Source organism: Chenopodium album, chromosome 19 (genome assembly GCF_948465745.1).
Source record: "Chenopodium album chromosome 19, dcCheAlbu1.1, whole genome shotgun sequence".
Classification (NCBI taxonomy): Eukaryota; Viridiplantae; Streptophyta; class Magnoliopsida; order Caryophyllales; family Amaranthaceae; genus Chenopodium; species Chenopodium album.
The window spans coordinates 3929177-3954245 of NC_137852.1; the positions used below are offsets into that span (position 1 = coordinate 3929177).

The 25069-nt window shown below is 35.3% G+C and overlaps 2 protein-coding genes across 3 annotated transcripts; both read right to left on the minus strand.

Moving 5' to 3' along the window:
- Positions 1–5727: 5727 nt before the first annotated feature.
- LOC145596154 (factor of DNA methylation 4-like) lies at positions 5728–8321 on the minus strand. The gene is made up of 7 exons (XM_081652576.1): positions 8318–8321; positions 7450–7854; positions 7215–7354; positions 6731–6892; positions 6433–6645; positions 5854–6030; positions 5728–5751 (listed from the first exon to the last, which is right to left on the minus strand). Exons 1-7 carry the CDS (start codon positions 8319–8321, stop codon positions 5728–5730), a joined length of 1125 nt encoding a protein of 374 aa, XP_081508702.1.
- Positions 8322–10408: 2087 nt separating this feature from the next.
- Positions 10409–14197, minus strand: LOC145595529 (factor of DNA methylation 1-like). Of its 2 annotated transcripts, XM_081651945.1 has the most exons (6): positions 14049–14197; positions 13252–13460; positions 12534–12670; positions 11812–11946; positions 11487–11702; positions 10409–10927 (listed from the first exon to the last, which is right to left on the minus strand). In XM_081651945.1, the coding sequence occupies exons 2-6, from the start codon at positions 13436–13438 to the stop codon at positions 10694–10696; spliced, it is 909 nt and encodes a 302-aa protein (XP_081508071.1). In that variant the 5' UTR covers positions 13439–13460; positions 14049–14197; the 3' UTR covers positions 10409–10693. The 2 variants fall into 2 exon arrangements, with proteins under 2 accessions (XP_081508071.1, XP_081508072.1); XM_081651946.1 differs by lacking the exon at positions 14049–14197 and having other exon boundaries at positions 12534–12680; positions 13252–13385.
- Positions 14198–25069: the final 10872 nt, after the last annotated feature.

Sequence of the window (25069 nt, forward strand, 5' to 3'; positions counted from 1 at the left end):
CACAGAAAAGAGGAGAGAGAAAGAGAGAGAGAATATGGAGATGGTGGTTATGGCGGTGGAGAGAGAGAGAGAGGGTGTTGAAAAACAGAGTATAATCATCGCCCTTTTAAAGTTTTTTTTTTTTTTTTTTAAAATGAAGAATTGATTACTAGCAATAGAAAGGAAGAAAGGTAGGATGAGAGGTTACCTTATTCTGGATTAATTGCAGAGCTTTAATGGCGGAAGAAAGTGGAGAGAGACGGCAGGTTCTGGAGGGTGGGAGAGGAAGAGGATTTTAGTTGGGGCTAGGGTTTTAACAAGGATTGTGTATTTGCGTTTGTTTTTCAATGGGCTGTTGCAATTTGTTTTGGGCCAATTTAATTTTTTTGGTAATGGTTGACATAAGTGACAAACCCACTCTTTTTTTTTTTATTTTTTTATTTTTATTTATTTATTTTTTAAATACGGTAAGATACCTATCACATAAATGGGGGATGAGGATTGAACCCACAACCACTGGGCGGGGAGGGAGGGGGAAGGGGAGCTCCATCTCTTATGTCCTCATCCCATTCACAATGATAGTCATTAATGACTAAAGTTATTACAATGTACACGGAAAATTTCTTAGTAATTGATACTTGATTCCCGGATTTCAAGATTTTAACCAACTTAAAAAATTATCACGGAGTATTCACCTTTTCTTGGCTAGTTTTGTACGAGTAGTAATGGAGAATAGAGGTTGAAAAGGTTATTTCAATGTAACTCGTGGACCTTGGTTTATGGAATGGTAGTAACCTTGGCTTCTTTTATCTAAAAATTAATAATGGTAGTAACCTTTTCTGTTCAAGTACTGATGATTAAAAATCTTGAAACTACTATGAAGCTCTGTAAAGAATGAGTCTCTTCTCCTGGTAATACTACCAAGTGCTCGTAATGAACTTTATGGACATCTTTAACGGTGTCTTATGTTTCAAACCTCCTTATATGACCCCAGGAGTCATCCAATACATTCAGTTTATTTTTTGAAAAAATGTCAAAAACTAACCCAAAATCGTGTATTATAGCCTACAATTTTGGCCAATTTATCACTTATTTTGACCCGGAATTAAAATTGTCGAGATGCTTACCATAGACCCTAATACACCCCGGGAGTCTATTTGGGTGGGTGCAACCATCCAATACGCCTTTAAACAGCCAATTTACCCACTCGCAACTTGCATCGAATTCGTGAAATCGAGCCTACTACGTAAATTTATGACAACATATAATGGTTATATATGGTTCCAAACGGCATTATATGACCCTGAGATGTATCCCCTAAAATCTCAACACTTTTCACCACCGGGCCCGTAACCTCCAAAATTCTTCAAAAAGCGTGGATAATTGCCTTCAATTTTGGATTTTTTTGACATTTTTCGCCCAAAAAATTTACCATGGTCTCTAATACCCTCTGGGAGCCCATTAGGGTAAGTAAAACCATCCAATACGCCTTTAAACATTCAATTTACCAGATTATAACTTGCACCGATTTTATAAAATCAAGCTACACCACGGACATTTAAGATAACATATAATAATCATATGTGGTTTCAAACGTCATTATATGACCTCGAGATGTATCCCCTAGAATCTCAACATTTTTCGCCACTGGGCCCCTTAACCTCCAAAATTTCTCAAAAAGCGTGGATAATAGCCTTCAATTTTGGAATTTTTTGACCTTTTTTCACATGGAAATAAAAATTGTCGAGATGTTTACCATGGTCCCTAATACCCTCTAGGGGCCTATTTGGGTGGGTAAAACCATCCAATATGCCTTTATCAGCCAATTTACCGGATTTCAACTTGCAGTGATTTCATAAAATCAAGCTACACCATGGAAATATATGATAACATATAATGGTCATATGTGGTTTCAAATGTCATTATATGACCCCGAGATTTATCCCCTAGAACCTCAACACTTTTTCCCACCGGGCCCCGTAACCTTCAAAATTCCTTAAAAAGCGTGGATAATAGCCTTCAATTTTGGATTTTTTTTTGACCTTTTTTTGCCAGGAAATAAAAATTGTCGAGATGTTTACCATGGTCCCTAATACCCTCTAGGATCCCATTTAAGTGGGTAAAACCATCCAATATGTCTTTAAACAGTCAATTTACCGGATTATAACTTGCACTGATTTCATAAAATCAAGTTACACTAGGGACATTTATGATAACATATAATGATCATATGTGGTTTCAAACGTCATTATATAACCCCTAGATGTATCCCCTAGAACCTCAACACTTTTTGCCACCAGGTCCCGTAACCTCTAAAATTCCTTAAAAAGCGTGGATAATAGCCTTTAATTTTGGATTTTTTTTGACCTTTTTTCGCGTGATAATAAAAATCGTCGAGATGTTTACCATGGTTCCTAATACCCTCTAGGAGCCCATTTCGGTGGGTTAAACCATCCAATATGCCTTTATTAGCCAATTTACCGGATTTCAACTTGCAGTGATTTCATAAAATCAAGCTACACCATGGACATTTATGATAACATATAATGGTCATATGTGGTCTCAAACGTCATTACATGACCTCGAGATGTATCCCCTAGAATCTCAACAATTTTCGCCCCCGGGCCCCGTAACCTCCAAAAATCCTTAAAAAGCATGGATAATAGTCTTCAATTTTGCATTTTTTTTGACCTATTTTCGCCCGGAAATTAAAATTGTCGAGATGTTTAACATGGTCCCTAATACCCTCTAGGATCCCATTTAAGTGGGTAAAACCATCCAATATGCCTTTAAACAGTCAATTTACCGGATTATAACTTGCACTGATTTCATAAAATCAAGCTACACTAGGGACATTTATGATAACATATAATGATCATATGTGGTTTCAAACGTCATGATATAACCCCGAGATGTATCCCCTAAAACCTTAACACTTTTTGCCACCAGGCCCCGTAACCTCTAAAATTCCTTAAAAAGCGTGGATAATAGCCTTTAATTTTGGATTTTTTTTGACCTTTTTTCGCGTGATAATAAAAATCGTCGAGATGTTTACCATGGTCCCTAATATCCTCTAGGAGCCCATTTCGGTGGGTTAAACAATCCAATATGCCTTTATTAGCCAATTTACCGGATTTCAACTTGCAGTGATTTCATAAAATCAAGCTACACCATGGACATTTATGATAACATATAATGGTCATATGTGTTTTCAAACGTCATTATATGACCTCGAGATGTATCCCCTAGAATCTCAACAATTTTCGCCACTGGGCCCCGTAACCTCCAAAAATCCTTAAAAAGCATGGATAATAGTCTTCAATTTTGGAATTTTTTGACCTTTTTTCACATGGAAATAAAAATTGTCGAGATGTTCACCATGGCCCCTAATACCCTCTAGGAGCCCATTTGGGTGGGTAAAACCATCCAATATGCCTTTATTAGCCAATTTACCGGATTTCAACTTGCAGTGATTTCATAAAATCAAGCTACACCATGGACATATCTGATAACATATAATGGTCATATGTGGTTTCAAACGTCATTATATGACCCCGAGATTTATCCCCTTGAACCTCAACACTTTTTCCCACCGGGTCCCGTAACCTCCAAAATTCCTTAAAAAGCGTGGATAATAGCCTTCAATTTTGGATTTTTTTTGACCTTTTTTTTGCCAGGAAATAAAAATTGTCGAGATGTTTACCATGGTCCCTAATACCCTCTATGAGCCCATTTGGGTGGGTAAAACCATCTAATTTTCCTTTAAGCATCCAATTTAACCATTTTCGTACACACCTCTTGTATTGGCTATTAACTTCCACGGGGCCTCTCCGTAGCCGAATAATGGTCATATATGGGTCAAAACAATATAATATGACCCCGATATGCATCTCATAATGTTCCGTTATATTCTGACACCGGGTCCCAGCACCTCCTAAATCACTCCACTTTCGTGTATTATAGCCTTTATATTTGGCTTCCGTATATCATTTTTCACTGGCAAGATTATGCATTCAAGTATTTCCAAGGGTCCCCAAAGGACTTTGGGAGTCATAAATAGATTCCGGAACCATCTAATTCATCCTTAATCATCATGTCTTAAGGGCCTTGAGAGTCGTAAATAGTGCCCGAAACTCGGTATGCTTGCCTTGTGATTAGGTGCAACAAGTCCTGTGCACATGGCACACGACCCCTTGTACCATCCAACATCCTTAGGCTTTGTGACTTGTCTTAATCCCGTATTTAGCCATTTATGGAATATGACATGCATTGCTAACACCTCGTTTTCCAAAATATAGGTGTTTTTAGGGAATGGGGGGGGGGAGGAGGACGAATCGATGCGACATATATAGTGCTGAATCTCAGTGGATCGTGGCAACAAGGCCACTCCGCCACTTATAATACCTTGTCGCCGTGTTTGTTGGTGAAATCCAAAGGTATTAATCTACAATTTGACACTTTTATTTCCAAAAAATATTTTTTGTGGGCCTTAGAAAGGGAAAATACGGGAAAAAAGGCGGTAATTGAAAAAAAATGTAAATTTACTAAAACAGTCCAGCAGATGGGGAAAAGATTGGGAATAAGAGGGGGATGGGTTTTTAACACTTTTTTACATCCCATATTTCCCTTATTGTACTTTTTTCGAGGTTTGAGACCGGGACCAAGAATATGGTGGTTGACCCCAAAACAGGGTGATTGGGGAACAATTTGGGTTGTAGGCAATTGTTTACATGAGATAAGATATGATACTTACATTACAAACACGAATAGTTTGTTCAAATATACCAATCACATCACATCACATGATATCACATAACACACATGTGAATAGTAACAATTAATAGTCACGACACTATTCATACTACCTCCGTTACATGTTATTTGCAACGATTTAACATAAAGTAGAGAGAGAAAATGTCTAATCGTTGCAAATAAAACGTAACGGAGGTAGTATTTGTAATGTGTTCATTTCCATTACTATTGTCAAATCACATCACTATTATGATTACATCACATCACATCACTATTTTACTCATGTTACATCACTTACATAGCATAATTATACTTTTATGACATCATTATTGTCAAGTCATATCATAATATAACATCACATCATTATTGTCAAGTCAAAATATATCATAACATCACATCATTATTGTCAAGTCATGTCATATTATGACATCACATCATTAACAATTTATTTTTATAATATGACATCATTATAGTCAAATCACATCACTTTATATATACTTTCATGACATTATTATAGTTAAGTCACATCACTTCAATGTACTTATATGACATTATTATAATCAAGTCATTTTACATTATTACACTTATATGACATCACTATATTTTATGAATTTCAATATGGTCAAAACTCATTCTTGATACTTTATGGACATCTTTATTAGTGTCTTATGGTTTCAAACCTCCTTATATGACCCCAGGTTTCATTCAACACATTCAGTTCATTTTTTGAAAAAATGTCAAAAACTAACCCGAAATCGTGTATAAAATTTTGGCCAATTTACCACTTATTTTGACCCAGAAATAAAATTTGCCGATTGAATTATAAGCACTAATGGTTTGGAGTAAAGAAGAATTAGTGCAACAGCTAATGGTTTACTACTTTGAATGCTAAAGCACATACATACAGATTACTCCTACAAATGTCTTCCTTCCAACTTTCTTTTATACAGAATTTCAGCAGCTCAGTACTATCAGTTGCTAGCTATGTTTACTGTTTCATGGATTGTAACGCCTAACTACCTACAAAGAGTGAGTTAGCAAGGTCATCACAAGTTAGCACTCAACATACTACCTTTGTTTGCGTTTGTGAGTTTTGAGCTGCTGGATTATGTACCCTATTACCTCCTTCAGACTCACTTCCCTTTCCTCTCTGATGTTCAAAATTTTCGGGACTGGATACCTCCCACTAGGGTTGTACTCATTCAGCTCCATCAAAGCAGTAGCCACTGCTTTGTATGCTTTCTCACCCCATTCTTTTCTCAACTCTTCCAGCTTCTCATCATTCTCATCAATGATTGCCTGTCATTCAGTCAAATGATCGAGCAAATAAGCTGGAGTATAAGTTAATAAATTTAGCAAAGAGATGAGCCATCACAGTATGCTATCACGAATTAGCATACTGCATTGAATTGACATTATATTCAACTTGAACTCTCATGTTAAACATCTCAACAGCAGGTAAGTTACTGATATCAGCTATTACAAATTTACAATACAGGGAGCTACTGTATTACAATGCAGCTAAAGATGCTTATTTTTAGATAAGTCTCAATTTTAAAGTCTTACAGTGTTAAGTTATCACCCTTCAAATGCAAACATGATTGTATTGTAAGTACCATAGCTAAGCTATTGATTTTATAAGCCTGTCACGACGTACACTAAATCTTAGTCAAGTATTATAACAGTAATTTGCTCTAATACCTGCAGATTCCCATTTATGATATCGTGCTTGAAAGGGTGCCATTTTGAATCTTTCAGATGATCTTCCCAAATTGAGCATACTTCAGCACACTTAATCCCTTGTTCTTCTTTTGGAAACTTATCAGCACATGCTTCAAGGAATGGTTTTGTATCTAGTTCTCCCATTCTTTTAATCCCAAGCATTGTTCGGTTACTCAGTACTGAATGTAGACCCTGAAAAGCGAAAAATGCAGATTTATAAATTTCAACAGTCAGCTAAATTGGATTTCCACAAAATACATGAAGATAGAAGACATACACTTAACAATTCTTGCTGAGCCTCCAGCAGCTCATTGTTGCTTTCGCGCTCCTTGAGTATAAGAATTTGGTTGAGGTTTTGCAAGTAAAGCACTTCATCTGTTTTATCCTCCAATTCTTTCTTTAAAGCATTAATATCACTGTTTGAACAACCTGTCACTTGCTGATCAACCAATAACGTTCATGTTAACTTTGACCCAAAATTATGTGCAAGCCCAGTCTACTGCAACCTCATTGCAGGTTCAGATTTACAGTAAAGCTAAATTTGAAAGATATATTAATTAGTCCGCATGACATATTACTTGTTCAGATATGAATTTCTTTGCTTCTGATAGCTAGATAAGATAAATAGGTGATTTCTCATTACTTTATTAGCGAAGAACAATGCAAAAGGTTTCTACCCTTTCTGGTATCAAGTATTAGCATACAATTGTGCAATATAGAGAAGATGAATATGGCATCAATTTATTTTTTTGTGTACTAACCATTGAACGACTTTCCCCTTCATTGCTTTGATGTCCACCCACGCCTTGCACCAACTGTCCAGTAAGCTCTTTCTTGACAGTTATCAATTCTGATTTCAGCCTTTTGTTTCTTCGACTTATGCTCTGCAGCTCATTTTCCGCTAAAAAAACAAAGAAAGTTGCATTATTCTTAAATAGTCTGATAATATGTGTTTTTTATTGCAAAGTTATCTTTACAAACATATACCAACCTAACCTCGGATGTTTAATCTGTGCAACAAATCTCTTTCCTCCACCAGCTTTCTTATATCACTATACATCTCACTACAAGTGTGCTTCAGGTCATAAATTTGCTGGTCTTTGTTATCAACCTCATTCATGAAGCTAACAAGTGCTCTTGAAGTTGATTTACAAGCTGCATCTTTCTTCTTGTTCTCCTGCTCCAATTCATTCATCCTCTTGATTTGGTCCTTGATCTCTTTAACGAGGCTGGTGATGAACTTGGAAAGAGATTCACAAGTTTGGTTATACTTCTGCTCTACTTTTATTATTCTTGCATCTTTGTCTTCTATCTCCATACACAAACTTGCAATTAATTGATCCAGAGAGCATGTTGTGTCCTGGTTCTCTATTGATAGGCATGTAGACGCAACTACGGTCTCTGCATCATCGTAAAATGTTAAAAACAACCTGTATCATCATACACAAAGTACATGCGCAAGCGGGAACATAACAAAAAGCAATAGAATGATGCCGGCAATTTAAGTAAATAGTTTCCAACATCAAAAGGTTTGTACTCTGTTATTGGCACACTTTTAAGGAATTTTTTCACCATGAATTGGTAACCAGCTAATCATATATGATTAGAGTTTGGAATATGACACTATCACACTACTTGTAGTAAATAATGGGGAAACAGATGAAAACAACCCATCTATTATAAATGGTCTATTTGTAAATTTATGTCATTGTAACATGACTAACATTATTATTATGAGAGGTTAGGACAATGTGACAATTAATTTTGAAAGGAAAGAGTAGTTGCTCGGTTTCATCCATGGCATGGCTACATTTACCAAGTCCTACAAGTTTTCCAAAAATTGAACCCTTAAGGCTTCACATACCCATTATTGGGACAATAACTTGCAAGATCTAACCACAAAATGTACTTCACCCCATTTAACTAAAAGGACTATCAACTTTCCAGCTATGTTAGGTAAAAGCATTCCGAACAAAGATTAGCCCTACCTTAGCTTTCATAATTCCATCAATCATTAACAGATCAAAAACACATTTCAGCCCTAGGCATTTGATTACTTCTTTACAATATCCCTTTAGCATATTCTACACAATCTTATAAGAAGAGTAAAAGGCTCTATTGTAGCAACTCAAATTCTCATCCACACGGCGAAAAACCTCTTCGAGTTCTAGTAATATGCATGCTTCCAACTTCCAAGATCATTATATAAGAACACATCTTATTATTATGCAGCATCATCATATTGCCAAAAGGGATTTTTTTTTTTTTTTTTTTTTTTTTTAAGAGAGCCACTAGGGTGGATGATGAGAATCAATCCCATGATCGGAGCCTCCGAGGAATCGAGAAGGAAGCTTTAATCACTTGAGCTATCTTTCACTCTCAAGGAATTTAATAAATAATTTACTTGCAAGTTGCAACAAATTATCCTTTGCAAACCAAGTGACCCACACCATAATTAATTAATGTAACTACATTTGATCCAAAATAAAATACATAGACCCACAATCTCAATTTTTACTCAATTTAACCAATAATTACAACCTTTTCATCAAATTTACAATTAAAAAACTAGAACCATAGTAGAAATAATCACAGAATATCCATTTTAATTGCACCCAGAAAATATATACTAAATCAGAATTAATAGTTAATCCAGTATATGAAAAAGGGAATAAATTAAATTAAACTTTAGTTTAATTAATGAGAAAGAGAAAAAACCTGAGTGGATAGTAGTGGAAAGAAGGTTGGTTTTATGATCAGGGGAGATTATTGTTGTTTCTGAGCTCATTTTTTCAGCTGATGATTCTTCCATTTCCACCAAATTTTGACACAAAACCCAGAAATTATTACTAAAAAGACGACATTTTTATCAACAATCACTACTAAAGAAATTTGAGTGATTTTTTAGGGAAAAAAGAGAGAGAAAAAAAAATTAAGTAAAGGCTGAAATTTTGTAGTTCAAAATGATGTGTGCAAAGTCACCTACGCTAGTACGCTTTAAATGCTATGTTACGATCAGCTAATATCGTTAATGCTCTCTTAAATAATCTGCACGTCGTACTTAGTTACTTATAAGGTGAACTTTTACGGGTACACCAAGTACGCCCCTCTTTAATCTTTAGTACTCGAATATTGATGATCAAACTAGCACGTACACAATTTGGGTTGAGTTGTAAATTGATGACCGAATTGAGCATAGAGGTAAACATACTAAACAAGTCGTGTTGAGTTGATCCGACTAGAATTTTTCTATAAATCATGGTTTTTTTGGGGATATATTATGGCGTAAATTTAAGATATACTTGTATATCAATCATCAAATGGTTTAATCAACTTAACTCTAGTCTAAATATCTTATCTACTTGATAGATTGGTGACCTAAGAGTTGTTCAATTCATTCTACTCCATTATACTCCGTATTATGGAGTTCTTGGCACCTCAATGTGTACTTTAACAATTTAACAATCTACACGAGTTAAGCCGCAGTATAAATATTTCATCTTTAGAATGGTGATCACAGATGTAATCTAAAGAACACAAGGTGACAAGGGTCATTTGGTCAATGACTTGAATAAGCTGAATTAGTCATGTTAACAAAGGTGATTGTGTCTGCAAGCCTTTGCATCATGACCCAATACATGAACTGTAATGTTCTAAATCTCGAATACCTAACATACAGGGAACCTTATGCTCACAGCTAAAGCGAATGCCAAGCTAATTCCTAAATGATCTCAAGGGCACGAGAGTTTACAAGTAGCAGCAGCATCCAAGTATTTAATAAAATTATTGGTAAATGAAGTGCTTGGAAAGCAAGTACAAACGCAGAGCATCAATATACACTATTCTTGGTGCATCGGCAATAAGGCACCTAGCTGCTGTCACCAACATTTGCTAGATTATGTTAACAAAGGATGTTTCTGCTTGTTAAAAGTTTCAGACAATAGTGGACTAGTGGTGTTCTGTGACTGCATTACACAATGCAAAAGCCATAAGTAATTCATAATAGAATATCTACACCAATATCTGAAGCATATTTCATACAGTAGCCGATACAACATGATGTAGTAGTAAGCTAGGATCTCAAAAAGAGCTGCTCTGGTAAAACTTGCAAGCAATAACTAGCAGTAACTCCCCAAAGTTTGCAATCTTAAATATCAGAGTGATACACGATGTTTACTACCTCATGAAGCTTTAAATAAGAAAATGCTTAGAATAGAGTACACCCTGAAACTTGTACTTGTTATCTTTTGCGCTTCATGGACTTGGCTGTCAATTTCTGTACGAGGTACTCTATTGCTTCTTTCAGACTAGCTTTTCTTCCCTCCTTATAGTTCCAGAGTTCAGACACAACAAACCTACCACTGGGATTGTAGTCATTCAGCTCCAACAATGCATTAACCACGCTTTTATATGCTTCCTCACCCCATTTATCTATCAATTCCTTCAGCTTACTGTCATCTTCATCTACAACTTCCTGAGTTGACAGAAATAAACAATTCAATTTTGACATTGCTAAAAATGGTTCATAGGTATTGCATATGAGCAGCAGGCAAGTTAAACATCTGGATGAAAGCATTTATCTAATTATCTCTAATACAGCAAATGTGATATTCGTGACTATTTTTTCCGTTTTTTTAATTAGAAGGAAGATAAAAGCCAACCACAAAGGAAGAAGGTCAACTTAAAGAGTTTCCTTCATCGAGCAAATTGATATACTCCGTAATTGCTTTCCTTGCATAATACGAAGTATATGATAAGATATGGTACCAATAAAAGTAGAATTAAATCAATGAAAGTTTGCAGCACAACAAGACAGCAGACAAGTGTAATACAGATTACAGAGTGCAAAATGCAGATAAGGGAGTACTATCTACGGGCTAGTTCATACTAGCTCTACCACAAATCTTGGTCTTCAATATCTTCAGATGTAAAAGCAGAAATGAAGCCAGCAACTCCACATGCCTGCATTTGCACATTTAATATCTATTTTCTTCTCAACATGTAAATAATTTGCATAGAAATATTCAAGGTACCTGCAGTTTTCCATCTACAACTTTATTTTTGAATGGATGCCAACTAGGATCTCCAAGGATATGTTGCCATGATGAGCACAGCTCAGATGCTTGCATTTCCCAATCCCTAGAAGGGAATTTTTTCGGACAGGCATCTCGAAAAGGCTTAATTTGAACCTCCCCCATCCGTTTGATTCCAATACTATCAGCCTCAACATCAGCTATTCCTTGCAACGTCTGCAGCATAAATGAGCATGCAAATTAGCAGGATTTAGGATCAAGAAACTGAAATGGAAAGCAAGCTAGCATCTCAGCTGGTGATGCAACAAGGTCTAATGAATCTTACACGAATCAAAGTTTTGCGAGCATCCTGCAGCTCTGCATTAGTTATACGCTCTTTGCTGATAAGTGTTTGGTTAAGGGTTTCTAAGCATTGCATGTCATCTCCACCTTCTTCCAGCTCTCGCATTAAAGAATCAAGCTGACAGTGAAAGAAGTTTGAATCATTTTAAAAGATCAGCTTTGTATTATTACAATGCCAAAGGAATATTAACTCATCCGGAAACTTACATGATAATGATTTTTACAACTCACTCTTTAGATAAACAATCTATGCTTTAACAGGAAGATAATTTAGATGAGTATATATGAATTTAAAACCAAATACCACTAGAGCAGAAGACAGTTCAGATTGAGTGATAAGTGAAATTAATTAAACAGGTCTTTTATACACCTGGGTATACCACACCCAAGTTTAAGATGTTTAATGCAGCTTCTAGAAGGTAATTATCACATCCACCTTCTAAATATGTTGCATTGTTGAGTATGGGTTTAAGTACGCCCAAGTGAATGTAAAAAATTGTATAAATATAGTAACTAGAATAGACATACCAAAACCTACTAATTTGAAAGTTCCTCCCTTTTGCAGGTTCTTTTCCGGCAGTTGATGGGAGTTAGGATTAATTTTACAAGATAATTGATTATGGTTTTTCTGCAGTTCTGCATATACGAAGTGATGACATCGGTTTTTTTTTTTTAAAAAAAAAACAGACAGAGGAGATTAAATACCTTTTCATGCTTAGATTTTATTTGCATCTCACGTTTATCAACTTCTTCCGCTCTCAGCTCAATTAGCTGTCTTTGATATTCCAACTCCAGTTTTGTCTTCTCACTATTTAATATCACAGATTGCAATCTTTCGATTTCTGAAAGCAACTGAAACAGATTCATCAATTTGATTGCAAAAGCATGAAACAGAACTGTCTGGCTAAAGAGAGATGCATTACTGAAAACTGACTGATAAATGTAAAGTAACAAGCCAGGCATACATGAATGTTTTATTGGGAGGATGACAGTCAGATGGACAAGTAAAATTCAAGTTGTATGCACTAAGACGATCAATAAAGCATATTGATGAATTACTTAGCTCCAAGTGCGATAGCACATCTTTTTCTAAATCCTTAGTTCCAATGTATCTGTCAAAATACTTACAAAAGAGAAATCCACATTTTAACATATGAATCCAAGGGAACCTATTACCCTTTGAAAAGTAAACTCCATAATAGACCTCCTTCATGGCAAGGACTACTTGAAGTTGAGAACAAAAAGCATGATAATTTCAAAAGGTTCTACAGAAAATGCGCAAGGAAATTGACAAATATACATCAAGGACAAACTCTTTCACTATTGAGCCTCTAGATTTGGGTTCATTTATATATACACTTAACTATTAAATCTAAAATACTGGTTCATAATCACAGAGATAGAGCGAGAATTAGTGAAGTACCTCTAGCATGATCTTGCTGCAGCTTCCGTTTTTCCATAACCATATTGTTGAGGGTTGTCGACAACTTATCATTCCTCTTCTCCATGACAAACAACTTCGTGTTTTTAACATCAATTTCCTTGGCAAGCTTTGAAACAAACTTACGCAGTTGCTGTACCTCTTGACAAGGGTAACCCTTTTCCTCCATTACTCTCCACTAAATCTTAAATCTGTAAATTCAAGCAAACACAATTTACACACTTCATAGAAAAGGAATTAGCTCCTTGTCTCAGTTATATACTGCTGCATCTAATCTAATATAATAAACCTTACAAATTCGAGTAAAACCTGAAATTCCAATCAATCAACATGCTATTAGGTAATTGTCAACTTTGCACTGTGTTACAAATGACCAGTTTTTCAAATTTGACAAATAAATTGGAAAACTGAAAGAAAAATGACATTTTGGAAGAGTTTTGAAGTGAAAGAAACCAGTAAAAATTGGAAATTTGAAAAGGGGAAATGGGGTTTTGGAGAAATTTTATTCCTAAAAGAGGGTAATAATAAGGAAAGCATGTAACTTTTGAAAAAGGGGAATAAATCAAAAACCCTTGAAAAATTGAATCGATTTCTTTGATAATTCACACTATAAACCATGCTCATGTTTCTCATGAGAACAAACGAATTAGGGGAAATGGAGGATTGATGACATAGTTGAAGATGAACAATACAAAGCATTCATTAATAGATAAACCAAATAAATAGTAATATTACAAGAAAATAGAAATAATTGAACCAAGTAATTGCTGGGCACGTACCTTGGGAGGAACTAAGGAGAGAGAAAAATCTGAGGAATTAGCAGATTTGGGTAGTACCACTACCACTCTACCAGAAATCTCTGCTTAATTGAAATTTTGAATTGAATGATTCACTTGACTTCTGATAAACAATGTCACACTGTGCAATTGACCAATGGACAATTGTGCATTACTCCTCTGTACTGGTAATTACCTTGGCATTTGTGTAATCTAATTCTCTCATCATCCTACATTGTTTGCATTATTTTGACTTTTTGTACTCGCACCAAATTTACTACTCCGTACTCCGTAATTTTTGGGATTTTAGTACTTAAGCGCCTTAGGTCCTTAGATAAATAATTACTCCCTCCGTTTATTATTTTCTTATTCGCATCACTTGAAAATGCACATAGTTTTAAGAGAGTAATATATATCGTGAGTGTGTAATAAAAACAAATGTGTCAAATCAAAATGAGACAAGTAATGTAACACAAAGCAAGTAATTGATATTGCTTTCTTATAGCAATGCATCACATTATGGTACAAAAATAATAATCATATAATCAAATTAAATTAGGAAAATTTAGATAAGATTAGCAAAACAATCAGTCTTTAAATAGTTAATAATCTTGTAAACTGATAAACAGTTATGAGATCATCCAAAGCTGGCAGCTACATCAGTAGTTGACCAAATTCATTCAAAGATGAATAACATTAACTTGGACATTTCTAGACTTTGTTGCAGTCTTGAAGAAATGTACAGCTTCAGCATCATGTTTCCTTGAAATTGGACTCATTTGATCTAGCTTGTTTATAATCGTCACTTTGTCTAAGCTATGCCGCCAACATCTAAGTGTAAGGGCAGCGCAAATGTCACACTTCTCCCTTGACACTTTGTCTAAGTTCTTATGCCGCCAACATGTAGGTGTAAGGGTTTCGCAAAAGTCACACTTCTCCCTTGAATGCTGCAAACATGTAATTGGAGGGGCCTCGCAGTAGTCACACCTCTCTGGTCTATCATAGTCCTCCGCGTACTCAAACTGATCACAGATGATAGCATATAATTACACTTACACACTAAATGAAGGATTCAAAAGGATGAACATGACATATAAAGTATATACTATGTATAAGCAAAAGGGAAGAAAGAAACTAAAGCATTATATTAGCCAAAGAACAATACTATAATACTAATACCTTAAGCTCCTTCGAGTCCACTATCTTTTCCCTTTGCTGAAGCAACTCAATAATGACTGTGTTTGGGTGCGAAAATAGCCAAAACAGACCGTCAAGAAGGTCTTCAAATTTGTCATCTTTCTTCCAAAAATTCGCGACATAGTTAAGTTTCAAGTCCTTGCACCCACCCAAAAAAGGAGGCATTATTCTTTTTCTTAAACCCGGAGGAACCACATAGTATGAAATCACATCATGTGCCAAATCCTATGCAAGAAAAAACAATGGTAAATACGTTACTCCTTATGATACATTAAACAAAAACGGTGTACTGTATTAAACTAGAGGCCGAGTCAACAAACCTCAATAAAATGAACTTCCAAATGATCCAATAAAACTCTGAACTTTGAATAAACAAAATTGCCCAACAACTTAACAATGTTCTCATACTTGAAAGCATCATTATGAGTGTCGCCTTCATTTTCATGGTTCAACTTCAAGTGAAGTTTAACCCTTGGAGTAACAGGATCCATAGATAATTTCTGCAGTGCAGGAGCATCCATTATCTCTAGTTCTTCCAACGGTAAACGAGTACAAGTATATATCAAATTCAAATCCGTCAATACTCTGTTTGAAATTTTAACACACTTTAATCCATAACATCTAACCAAATAGAGGTCCCTTAGCTTGGGAAAATGACCAAAATCGATGTTATGTAACCTTATATCGGTTAGTATAGCATTGCATACTTCTAATTCGATTAACCCCTTGCTACACGCTAAATCATGGATAACACATGGTCCAACTCTTTCCCAAACATCATTAAACTTAAAGGTTTCAAGATTCGGGTTATCTAGCTCTATCTTCTTGATTTGATTTTTACTACCTAAACAAATGTCCAGATTGACAAGTCTTTTGAGAGACGAGGCGTGTAGGGTGTCAATTTCACCTCGGCATCCTATTAATCTTAAGGACTCTAATAGGATGCAATTAGTAGTGATACTATCAACTACTTGTTGGTTTAAGTTTACTGTTTTTAAAGACAAGCATCTCAATGAAGGCCACGTTGTTTCGACACAAGAATTAAGCATACACCCCCTTAATTTCAACTCTGTTATTTTTACTTTATGATCCCATAAAGCCAAACATGATATAGGCAAGTTTGTACCTTCGAAGCCCTCATAGTTGTAGTCTTCCCACTGACCAATCGAGAAATCAAGCTTCTTGACTCGGAATTCATTGACAGCACGAAGAATAAGTTTATTGACTAAGCAAACTAACGATTCAGAGATTTCGTAAGTAGTGCTTGTAAGATTCAATGTTGGGATATGGAGTTTAAGCTCTTCCAATATCATGATCACGCCGTTATTAGTGCACTTGGACCGTTGTGTAAATATGTCATCGACTTTATTCAGAAGAAATTGTTGGTGAGATTGATCAGAGGACTGATTCTGATGCTCAAGTATGGAGAAGAAACTTTCTTCTAAACGTAAGCATGGGAGAGTGAGCCACAAGTTCTTCCATGATCTCGAGAGTATGGCTGTTGCTGCGGCTTGTTCTAAATAAAGGTAAGAGATGATGTGATGCCTTATATGTTCCGGTAATTCGGATATTCGATCTTTGTTAATGGTGTCCTTTTCCATTGCTACTCTCACCTTCTTGTCCATTGCAAACTCTATTTATTTATTTTTTTGATAACCCTAATCAACTGTATATGTTGTGCGAAGTATTATACTCCGTATTATAGTTTACGCTGGAGATTGATTGAAGTAGAGGTCAGTAAATATAGTTGTGGGCTGTCTGGGCCGGGCCTTGTGTCGAGCCAACGTGCTTTGGGATTAGCTGTCACGACCCACAAGCCCATTATGCAACAACATTCTACTTTTTTTTTTTTTTTTTTTTTTTTTTTTTTTTTTGAGAAAACTACATTTTTCTTTGTATAAGTAAATAAATGATGACGTAGTTTTATTTTATAATAAAATATAGTTCGAATATATTTGGGGTCAAGCCTTGACCGGCCACTGCGGATCATGACATGTCTACGTACAAAAGGTTCTATTGCAAGCCTTAGTACTAAAATTTGGCAAAGTCCAGGAATTGTGTACATCAAGTAAAAAGTGCACAAGATAACATCTTAAAAGCTTTTGTAGACCTTAGTCTTCAGATATGTCTAGACTACAGATCATAACTTCAAATGTCTAAAAATGTGTCAAACAATAGATAATAGAAATCACATTGCCATTTTCTTCTTATTCTTGTTAATTTTCCATTGATTGATAATATACTGAATTACCTCTTCTAGAGTGGCTTTCCTGTTCTCTTTGTAGTTCCAAAGCTCCGGTACTGGATAACGCCCGCTTGCATTGTATTCATTCACTTCAACCAATGCCTCATCTACCGCTTTGTACGCCTCCTCACCCCATTCTTCCTTCAACTCTCTCAATTTTTCATCATTTTCATCAATCACTTCCTGCATAGTTTGGCAAAGTAGTGTTAAGAAAATAAGAAAACAATTTGTTGTAAAAATATGGAAAATTATATGACATACAGTTAGTTTTCCATTTATGGTCTCCTGCTTGAAAGGTTGCCACTCAGGATCACTAATATCCTTTTGCCACAACGAGCATAACTCCACAGACTTATCTTCCCAGTGTCCAAATTTCTCGTCCCAATTTCCACTGTGAAACCTTTTAGAACAAGCATCTCTAAATGGCTTCGGATTGACCTCTCCCATTCGTTTGATCCCAATATTCATCCTAGGTCTCTGCATGGATATCAAACCCTGCAAATTGAGGTGGAAGGTCATACAACACATATAGATAAAAAGCACAAGTTCAATAAGACCGTGATTAAAATCTAAATCGATCAAAAATAGTACTTCAATAGCAGCTTTGCGAGCAACTTGTAGCTCACGGTTACTCCTTAGCTCTTTCACCATCAGAATTTGATTGTCCATTTCCAAGTTCTCCAGTAGCTCCACTTTTTCCTCCATTTCTTTTCTTAAGTTATGAATCTCAGTTTTTAAATCTTCCAGGTTCTGCATTTCCAGCACCTAAATAAAATTGAAAACCAAAAACTGTAAAATCTTGATATTACAAGTTACAACCACTATAGTGCAAAAACCAAAAATAAGATGAGGCATTCAAAATCTTACCGCCTCTCCTGCAGTAGAACAGTTCATCTCTTCCACGATTTGGATCTTCGAACCCTCAAGCTCATGTGGTTGAAAGTTCAGTCCACTCTTAGGAGGTTCACTACAGCATTGAACAATGTCTATTTCAGTAGTGTTCTTAGCTTCTTGCACCAATTCATTCTTCTCTTTGATCAACCTTTCTAATTCCTCCTTTTGAGAATCCAAATCACACCGGAGCTTGTCATTTTCAAGCTTCATGTTCTCAGTCTTTTTCAATTCTGCATAATACTTATGAATATGAATCATGAATACGAACTCAACACATTACAAATGCAAACTAAACTAGAATTGAATATAACCATCAGGATTCAGGTGCATGAAGAAAGCAGTGTCAGAGTGGAGTTGAAAAAAGCAAATGACATTCTGAGTTTCTTGTAAACTTAAGAAGCCAAAATTGGTTCTTATGTGGCGTTTATGAAGGAAACTCAACACATCAAATGTGGGATGTAACATCTAAGAAGGAAAACAACACTATGCAGATGATGTTCACTCAATCATACATAGGTTGAAATTAATTTGATTTATAAGAGAATGATCAGTTATAAGAAACATGCCAATTACATATCAAAGACATTAAAATTTTCTTACCTTTTAGATAAGCTTCAATCCCTTGTTCTTTCTCTGCCATCAATTTGTTAATGGATGCAGATTTCTCCTCAATGAGTGTCTCCTTTTCTGCGTTCTGTGTCATCAAAGTTCTGATCACTGCAGATTTCTCGTTATCAAGTCGTTCTTTTTCCATAATTATTATGTTCATACATGTTAATCTCTCATCAAGAAGTCTTTCTTTCTCTACAAGCAGCCGGTCTTTGACAGTAATTTGCGCCTTCAGAGTGTTGATGACTGAAGATTTCCCATTAATTAGTTTATCAGTCTCTTCCTTCAATGAATTCATTCTTTTGGTGGACTCACAAAGCATTTGTTCTTTCTCTTCTGTTAAAGCAATGATGCGCGCAGACTTCTCATCAAGCAATAGATCTTTGTCTACATTCTCAGACACCAATAAACTAATTGCTGCAGACCCCTCAACAAGCAACTTTTCTGTCTCTTTAATCCGATTTTCTCTGTCTTTTGTGTTCTTTTCTTCCAAATCCATCAACTTGAAGTTTTTGTGATCTAGCTCTGTGGAAAGTTTCAACACAAGTTTCCGCAATTTTTTAATCTCATCATCTTGAGGGCAGATTTCCATTTGTACACCTTGTGTAAAAAATGAGCCGCAGCTGCAAATTAAATGATATACTTATAACAGTTATAAGTAATGTAAGAGATCAGAACTTCAGTCCTGACTTAAAATTATCCTTATCCTGAATACTGAACACATATATGGAATGCATATTCAGTGAAATAGTATGATAACATAAAAGACGTCATTGGTTACGTGAATTAATAGAAAATCAAAATTCATCAACTTCTAAGCTATTGAAAATGATTCAGCAGAAAGAAGGTAATCGAGCTGCTCAAATCATCAAATGAGACAGAGAAACCAGATTTATAAATGTTACCTGTATAACTTAATATGATATGCTACAGATAGAATTACTAAAATTCATTTACTCATGTGTTAAGTAAAGTGGTGCAAGGAGAAAAGCATATAGTACAATAAAGGCCTATTGTACTAGTAGTACAAGAGATAAGTAAAAGTCTTAATGGTGTGTCTGATACAAGTCCTTTTACATGCTACTGGACTGAACTATCTCAATGCTACATTTGTGACAGGACATTTTTATAGTCTGGTTAAATTTAAACTCTTAATGTTTCAATTCGATATTGATCAATATTTATTAGTGAGAAAATTAGTACATGTTTATTTGAAAACACCCCTTCCCATCTGTATTCTTGAATTCCACTCGTTCCTATAAATTCTATGGAAGATGAAATATATGAAGAAATTAGCATATATTTAGCTGAAAACATCCCAATATAGAAAGAGGTTGATCAAAGTCTTGACAATTGAATGCTAGTGTTCACATGAGGAAGGACAGCATCTGGTTTTGAGGGGGATGATAAAAATTTATTAACTTCGAGCTTAATTGTAAAAACTTAAGCTTTATCAGTCTTTAAATACTTTAGATGATTGAGTTTCTGTAAGAGCCTAAATGGGTAGTAAAGTAAACAGCTCAAAAGTTTACTTGTTAAAAGAAATTGAAGCAACAGATTGACAAGAAACAACAGTAAAATAACAACCTTGAATTTTTGAGTAACTGAAAATAACAAACTCGAATTTCTTGTCCTATGAGGATTCTGGACCAGAATTGGATTATTGGAGTAGCTCTATGTGACTTTACAGATACCGTAAGTCCATAAAAACTCTATATTGAGTTCTGTAGCACGTAAATTTACTTGATCTTGTGATTTTGAACTTTGAAGGTAACATGGATATTAAATCGAATGACCATAAAAGACGAGAAGTAAAGGGCTAAAGGGAGAGCAATGCAGGAAAAAATTGTTGACAGAATTTTGAAATAATTAGCAGGTTGCAACTAGAAAGACATGATAAAGATATAACACAGTTAACGAAACTGACCAAGGTTTTACACATGTACTCAATTAAACATCATAAACAACTTGAGTTTCAAAGTTCTGCAATAGTTTTAGATTTATACTTCTGCAGGTACTGTAATCACTGTAAGCTCTTAAATCTTACACAGATTATTCCAACGATAGATTGTTGCATGATATTGATCTTGTCACAACTTCCACTTACTTTCTTGAACTGGCTTTAACCTTAACCTTTACTCACGGCACTTGAACATCAGTATTACATACAAGCTAAGCCACATGCCCTTCTCTTCGTTAAACTATCTTCTCATCTTCTTTTTTCACATAAGCTACCTGAAAATCTTCATTCGTATCCATATAAGACAACAATATATTTCCAACATTACAAGGATTTACCTTTCTCTGTTCAAGCTCTTGCAGCAAGTAAGAAATAAACACTTACTTCTTTCCAGGGCCTTTGAGTGTGATGAAGAAGAAACGTCTGTGCTTGGTCGTAAAACTCCTAATATATTCCACCTCCCCTCCAATGGTTCCCCATACATGCCAGGCTCAGCTTTAGGAAGCTTTAATGATTCTCCCATGTTTTGACCCTGTAACTTCATTCATACATATAAATTTCATGCATGAGGCAATCAAACAAGAAACATATAATTTTGACAAAATTCTCAATCTACATAATTGCCTTCAACCTTCATTATCATTTACAGAAAATTATAGGTTGTGAAAGTGAACACAAGGGGATGTCTGTACTGAAAACTAATCAGGTTCTCGGCATTAGAGTGGCAACAAAAACCAGAATAATAATGGAAGATGTCACTAATATAGGATGCAGACATGAAAACCAGTGGCATTATTAACTGGTGAAAAATTTGTGAAGTCCAACAGAACGAGAAGATCATGACCTAGCCATTAAGCCCTTAAATATCAAGGATGATGACCGAATTGTAACTGGTTGACCTACATAGGAAGAAATGGGCTGCCAAACTAACATGCTGTTTCCTAAACTAAAATTGCATTACTCGTCCATACAAACAAATATTCTATGAAGTTAAATTGAATAAGCAGTTAGACCTTCAAAGTCTAAACAACACCAAGTCATGATGAATAAGCAACATTTATAGGCATAAACAGCACCATCAACCAGAGAGGAATTCACCAGGCTACAAGACAGATATAATAAGAAGATTATGATGTATGTCGTATGAAAACTCTTTCTGACGAGTAGAAGATTATGATGTATGAATTCACCAGGCTACCACACTCATAAAGCACAAGCCTAACATCATATTGTGATGTCTCTGGCTTGTAAAGAGTAACTTAGGCTCCTCATAAGATGGTAGGCGTAAAGATTTACCATGCAAGCATGATATAAGGTAAGAATATTTACCATTTCATTTTCTGATGCTGAGAAAATTTGCCCTTTGGAATTATGAACTTTTGAGTCCTTTAACTTTTTTGCAGGTCCACCTTGATCTACCAAATAATCCAGACACCAATCAGTACTTTCCTCCTTGATTTTTAAGTTTTCATTACTCCCACAATTGAGATGTTTTGTCTCCTTGTGCTCCTCTGTTTGCTTTGCCAGCTCCTCTTGAGAATGCAACTCAATCTTAAATTTTTCAGTCCGTTCCACCATGCATTGAGTCTTACTCTTTTCTACAAAAACTTTAATAATGTCAGACCCAAAAAAAAAAAAAAAAAAAAAGACAAGTCATTATGGTCTAGCAAAACATTGGAATGCCAAAAAAAAAAAAAAAGAGATAACTTTTAGAGGCTAAAATGACCAGAAACTTGGTTTTGTTTAGTCATTAGTGTCAATTAACTTCATGACTAATCTAAATGGCATCATGTCCTCAAAATAACAAACCTGCATTATAAGATTCGAGTAACATCTGGTTCTCTGCATTTAATTTGCTGATAGTTGCAGACATTTTGTTCAGTAGTTTATCTTTCTCCATGTCCTGTGCTATAGATTTTTCAACTGCTGCATATTTTTCTTTGAGAAGCTTGTCCTTCTCCTTCATTAGAATATTGATACTTGCCAATTGTCCAAGTAGTCTCTCTTTCTCTGACAACAGCTCAGCGATTGCTCCAGACTGTTCATTGTCTTTATTTCTTTGAATTTCCCAGCACTGGATTATGTACTGAATAAATTCTTTCAAATCAGCCCTTCTTCCCTCTTCAAAGTTCCAAAGTTCATGCATAGAAGACTTCATATTGGGGTTGTATATTCTAAAATCCAGTAGTGCATTAACAACGGCTTTGTATGCTTCTTCACCCCATTCTTCTCTTAACTCTGCGAGTTTCTTGTCATCGTCATCAGCAACCTCCTGCATCTTCCAAATAAGAATCATATCGTTGGTAGACTTTTAAGCAAATAATCATCTACTGACATTGATTTTCTACTTTTGTTATGAATGAAGACATAACTATAATATAAGCTTCTGAGCAAGCACATAGTCACAATTAGCAACTGAGAAACATATAGACTTACACTCAATTCCCCACTGATGATGTCTTTCTTGAAGGGATTCCAGCTAGAATCATTAACAATTTCTTGCCATAAAGAATATAACTCATTGAATTTTCCCTCCCAGCTTAAGCTGCAAAATTTCTTAGAGCATACATCTCGGAAAGGTTGTGGATCAATCTTCCCCACTCTCTTGATTCCAATTTTTGTTCCATTGCCTTCCATAGTTAGGAAACACTGTTTGAGATCACAAACAACAAAAAAAAAAAAATAAATAAATAAAATAACATGGTAAAAATCAATGATAATCCACTTCTTCTTTAGATAATTTATTAATTTTTTTTGGAGAAAGCAGAAGTGCATATATGGAACACCCTTCTCATATCTTGATAGGGATCAATGAATTATGTATGTTTTTACAAAGACAATGGAAGGGATGCTGGGAGATAGACATAAAAGGATGAGGTTGACAGAAGTAGAAGAATGAAAAGTTACTATACTTTGATGGCTTCCGTTCTTGCAGCTTTCAGCTCTTTGTTGCTTGAAGACTTACTCGATGTAAGAGCTTGATTAAGGCTTTTAAGTTGATTCATTGCTTCCCCTTTCTCGTTAAGTTCTTTCCTCAAAAAATCTAGCTGAGCTTTCAGATATTCATTCTGTGACTGCAAGTGTTGCAACTGAGAATTATACACCTTCAATTAGCCTAATTATCCATGTCATCATCAAACAAGATTATTAACACAGTTGAAGGTGGAGAGAAATAAAATTCACGAAAACATGGTAGTAAACTGGTAAGTATAGCTACTATGAACTTTACAAATGTGAACACCTCAGTGAAGAAAGTAGCAGAACTTGCCATTATCAATATTATGCATTACAGCTTTCAGCACCACATTTTCCTCAACACATACTTTTAAAATTGTATAGGCGCTTACCTTCTCCAGATTATTTTGCAGGCTGTCAAGCTTATCAAAGGACTCACTTAATTGATTTTCTGGGACAATCAGATTGAACTCTGGAGATTTGAAACAAGTATTAGCATTTGTCGATTTAGTAGTCACAATCCTGAGTCCCTTTCTGTTTACGGTCAGAAGTTCCTCTTGTTCCATGGTTCTAGTATCCAATTTCTGCTGCTGAACTTCTAATTCATGTCTGATTTTCTTCATCTCTTGTTTCAAATGCTCACATTTTCGCATCTCTGGACATTCAAAGATGGAAAGACAACAACAAAGAGATAATCTTCAGATTAATTAGAAGATGTCATTCATCTTACACAATAGAGGACTTGTTAATTGCAAAATTTGATCACCTTCGACGAAAATTTCATGTAGCCTATGTTTTTGTGCCATCAACGAGCCGATTACAGCAGATCTCTCACCAAGAAGCCTATCTTTCTCTTCAATCAAAGAGCTCATCGTAGCAAACCTTTCAAGGCTTAGACCTTCCTTCTCCATCAATAGATGGTTCTTGTAATCTAACTCATTGGCAAGCCTCACTACAGTTCGACGCATACTGTTTAACTCTCGATTGTTGTCATCTGCCATAGTGAATTCTGCCAGAACTACTAAGTAAATCTAGTTAGGACTTAGCAGTATAACAAGTTTACATATTATATTTCTACATCAGCTAGAAGCAAGGGCTAACTTGTAACATGGTTTGAAAGTCAGATCATGAATGACAGCAAAAATGACTGCTAACATAATATTA

Bases quoted from the DNA above. Each gene is read 5' to 3' on its own strand.
- LOC145596154 (XM_081652576.1), bottom strand. The intron at 6,031-6,432 runs GTATTAGAGCAA...ACTGAATGACAG, and splicing joins TCATAAATGGGAATCTGCAG to GCAATCATTGATGAGAATGA. The intron at 5,752-5,853 runs GTAATAGGGTAC...CACTCTTTGTAG, and splicing joins GGGAAGTGAGTCTGAAGGAG to GTAGTTAGGCGTTACAATCC.
- LOC145595529 (XM_081651945.1), bottom strand. From the start codon at position 13,438: ATGGAGGAAAAGGGTTACCCTTGTCAAGAGGTACAGCAACTGCGTAAG. The intron at 11,947-12,533 runs GTATTTAATCTC...TTTCACTGTCAG, and splicing joins TAAAATCTAAGCATGAAAAG to CTTGATTCTTTAATGCGAGA. The intron at 11,703-11,811 runs GTAAGATTCATT...TTTATGCTGCAG, and splicing joins CTCGCAAAACTTTGATTCGT to ACGTTGCAAGGAATAGCTGA.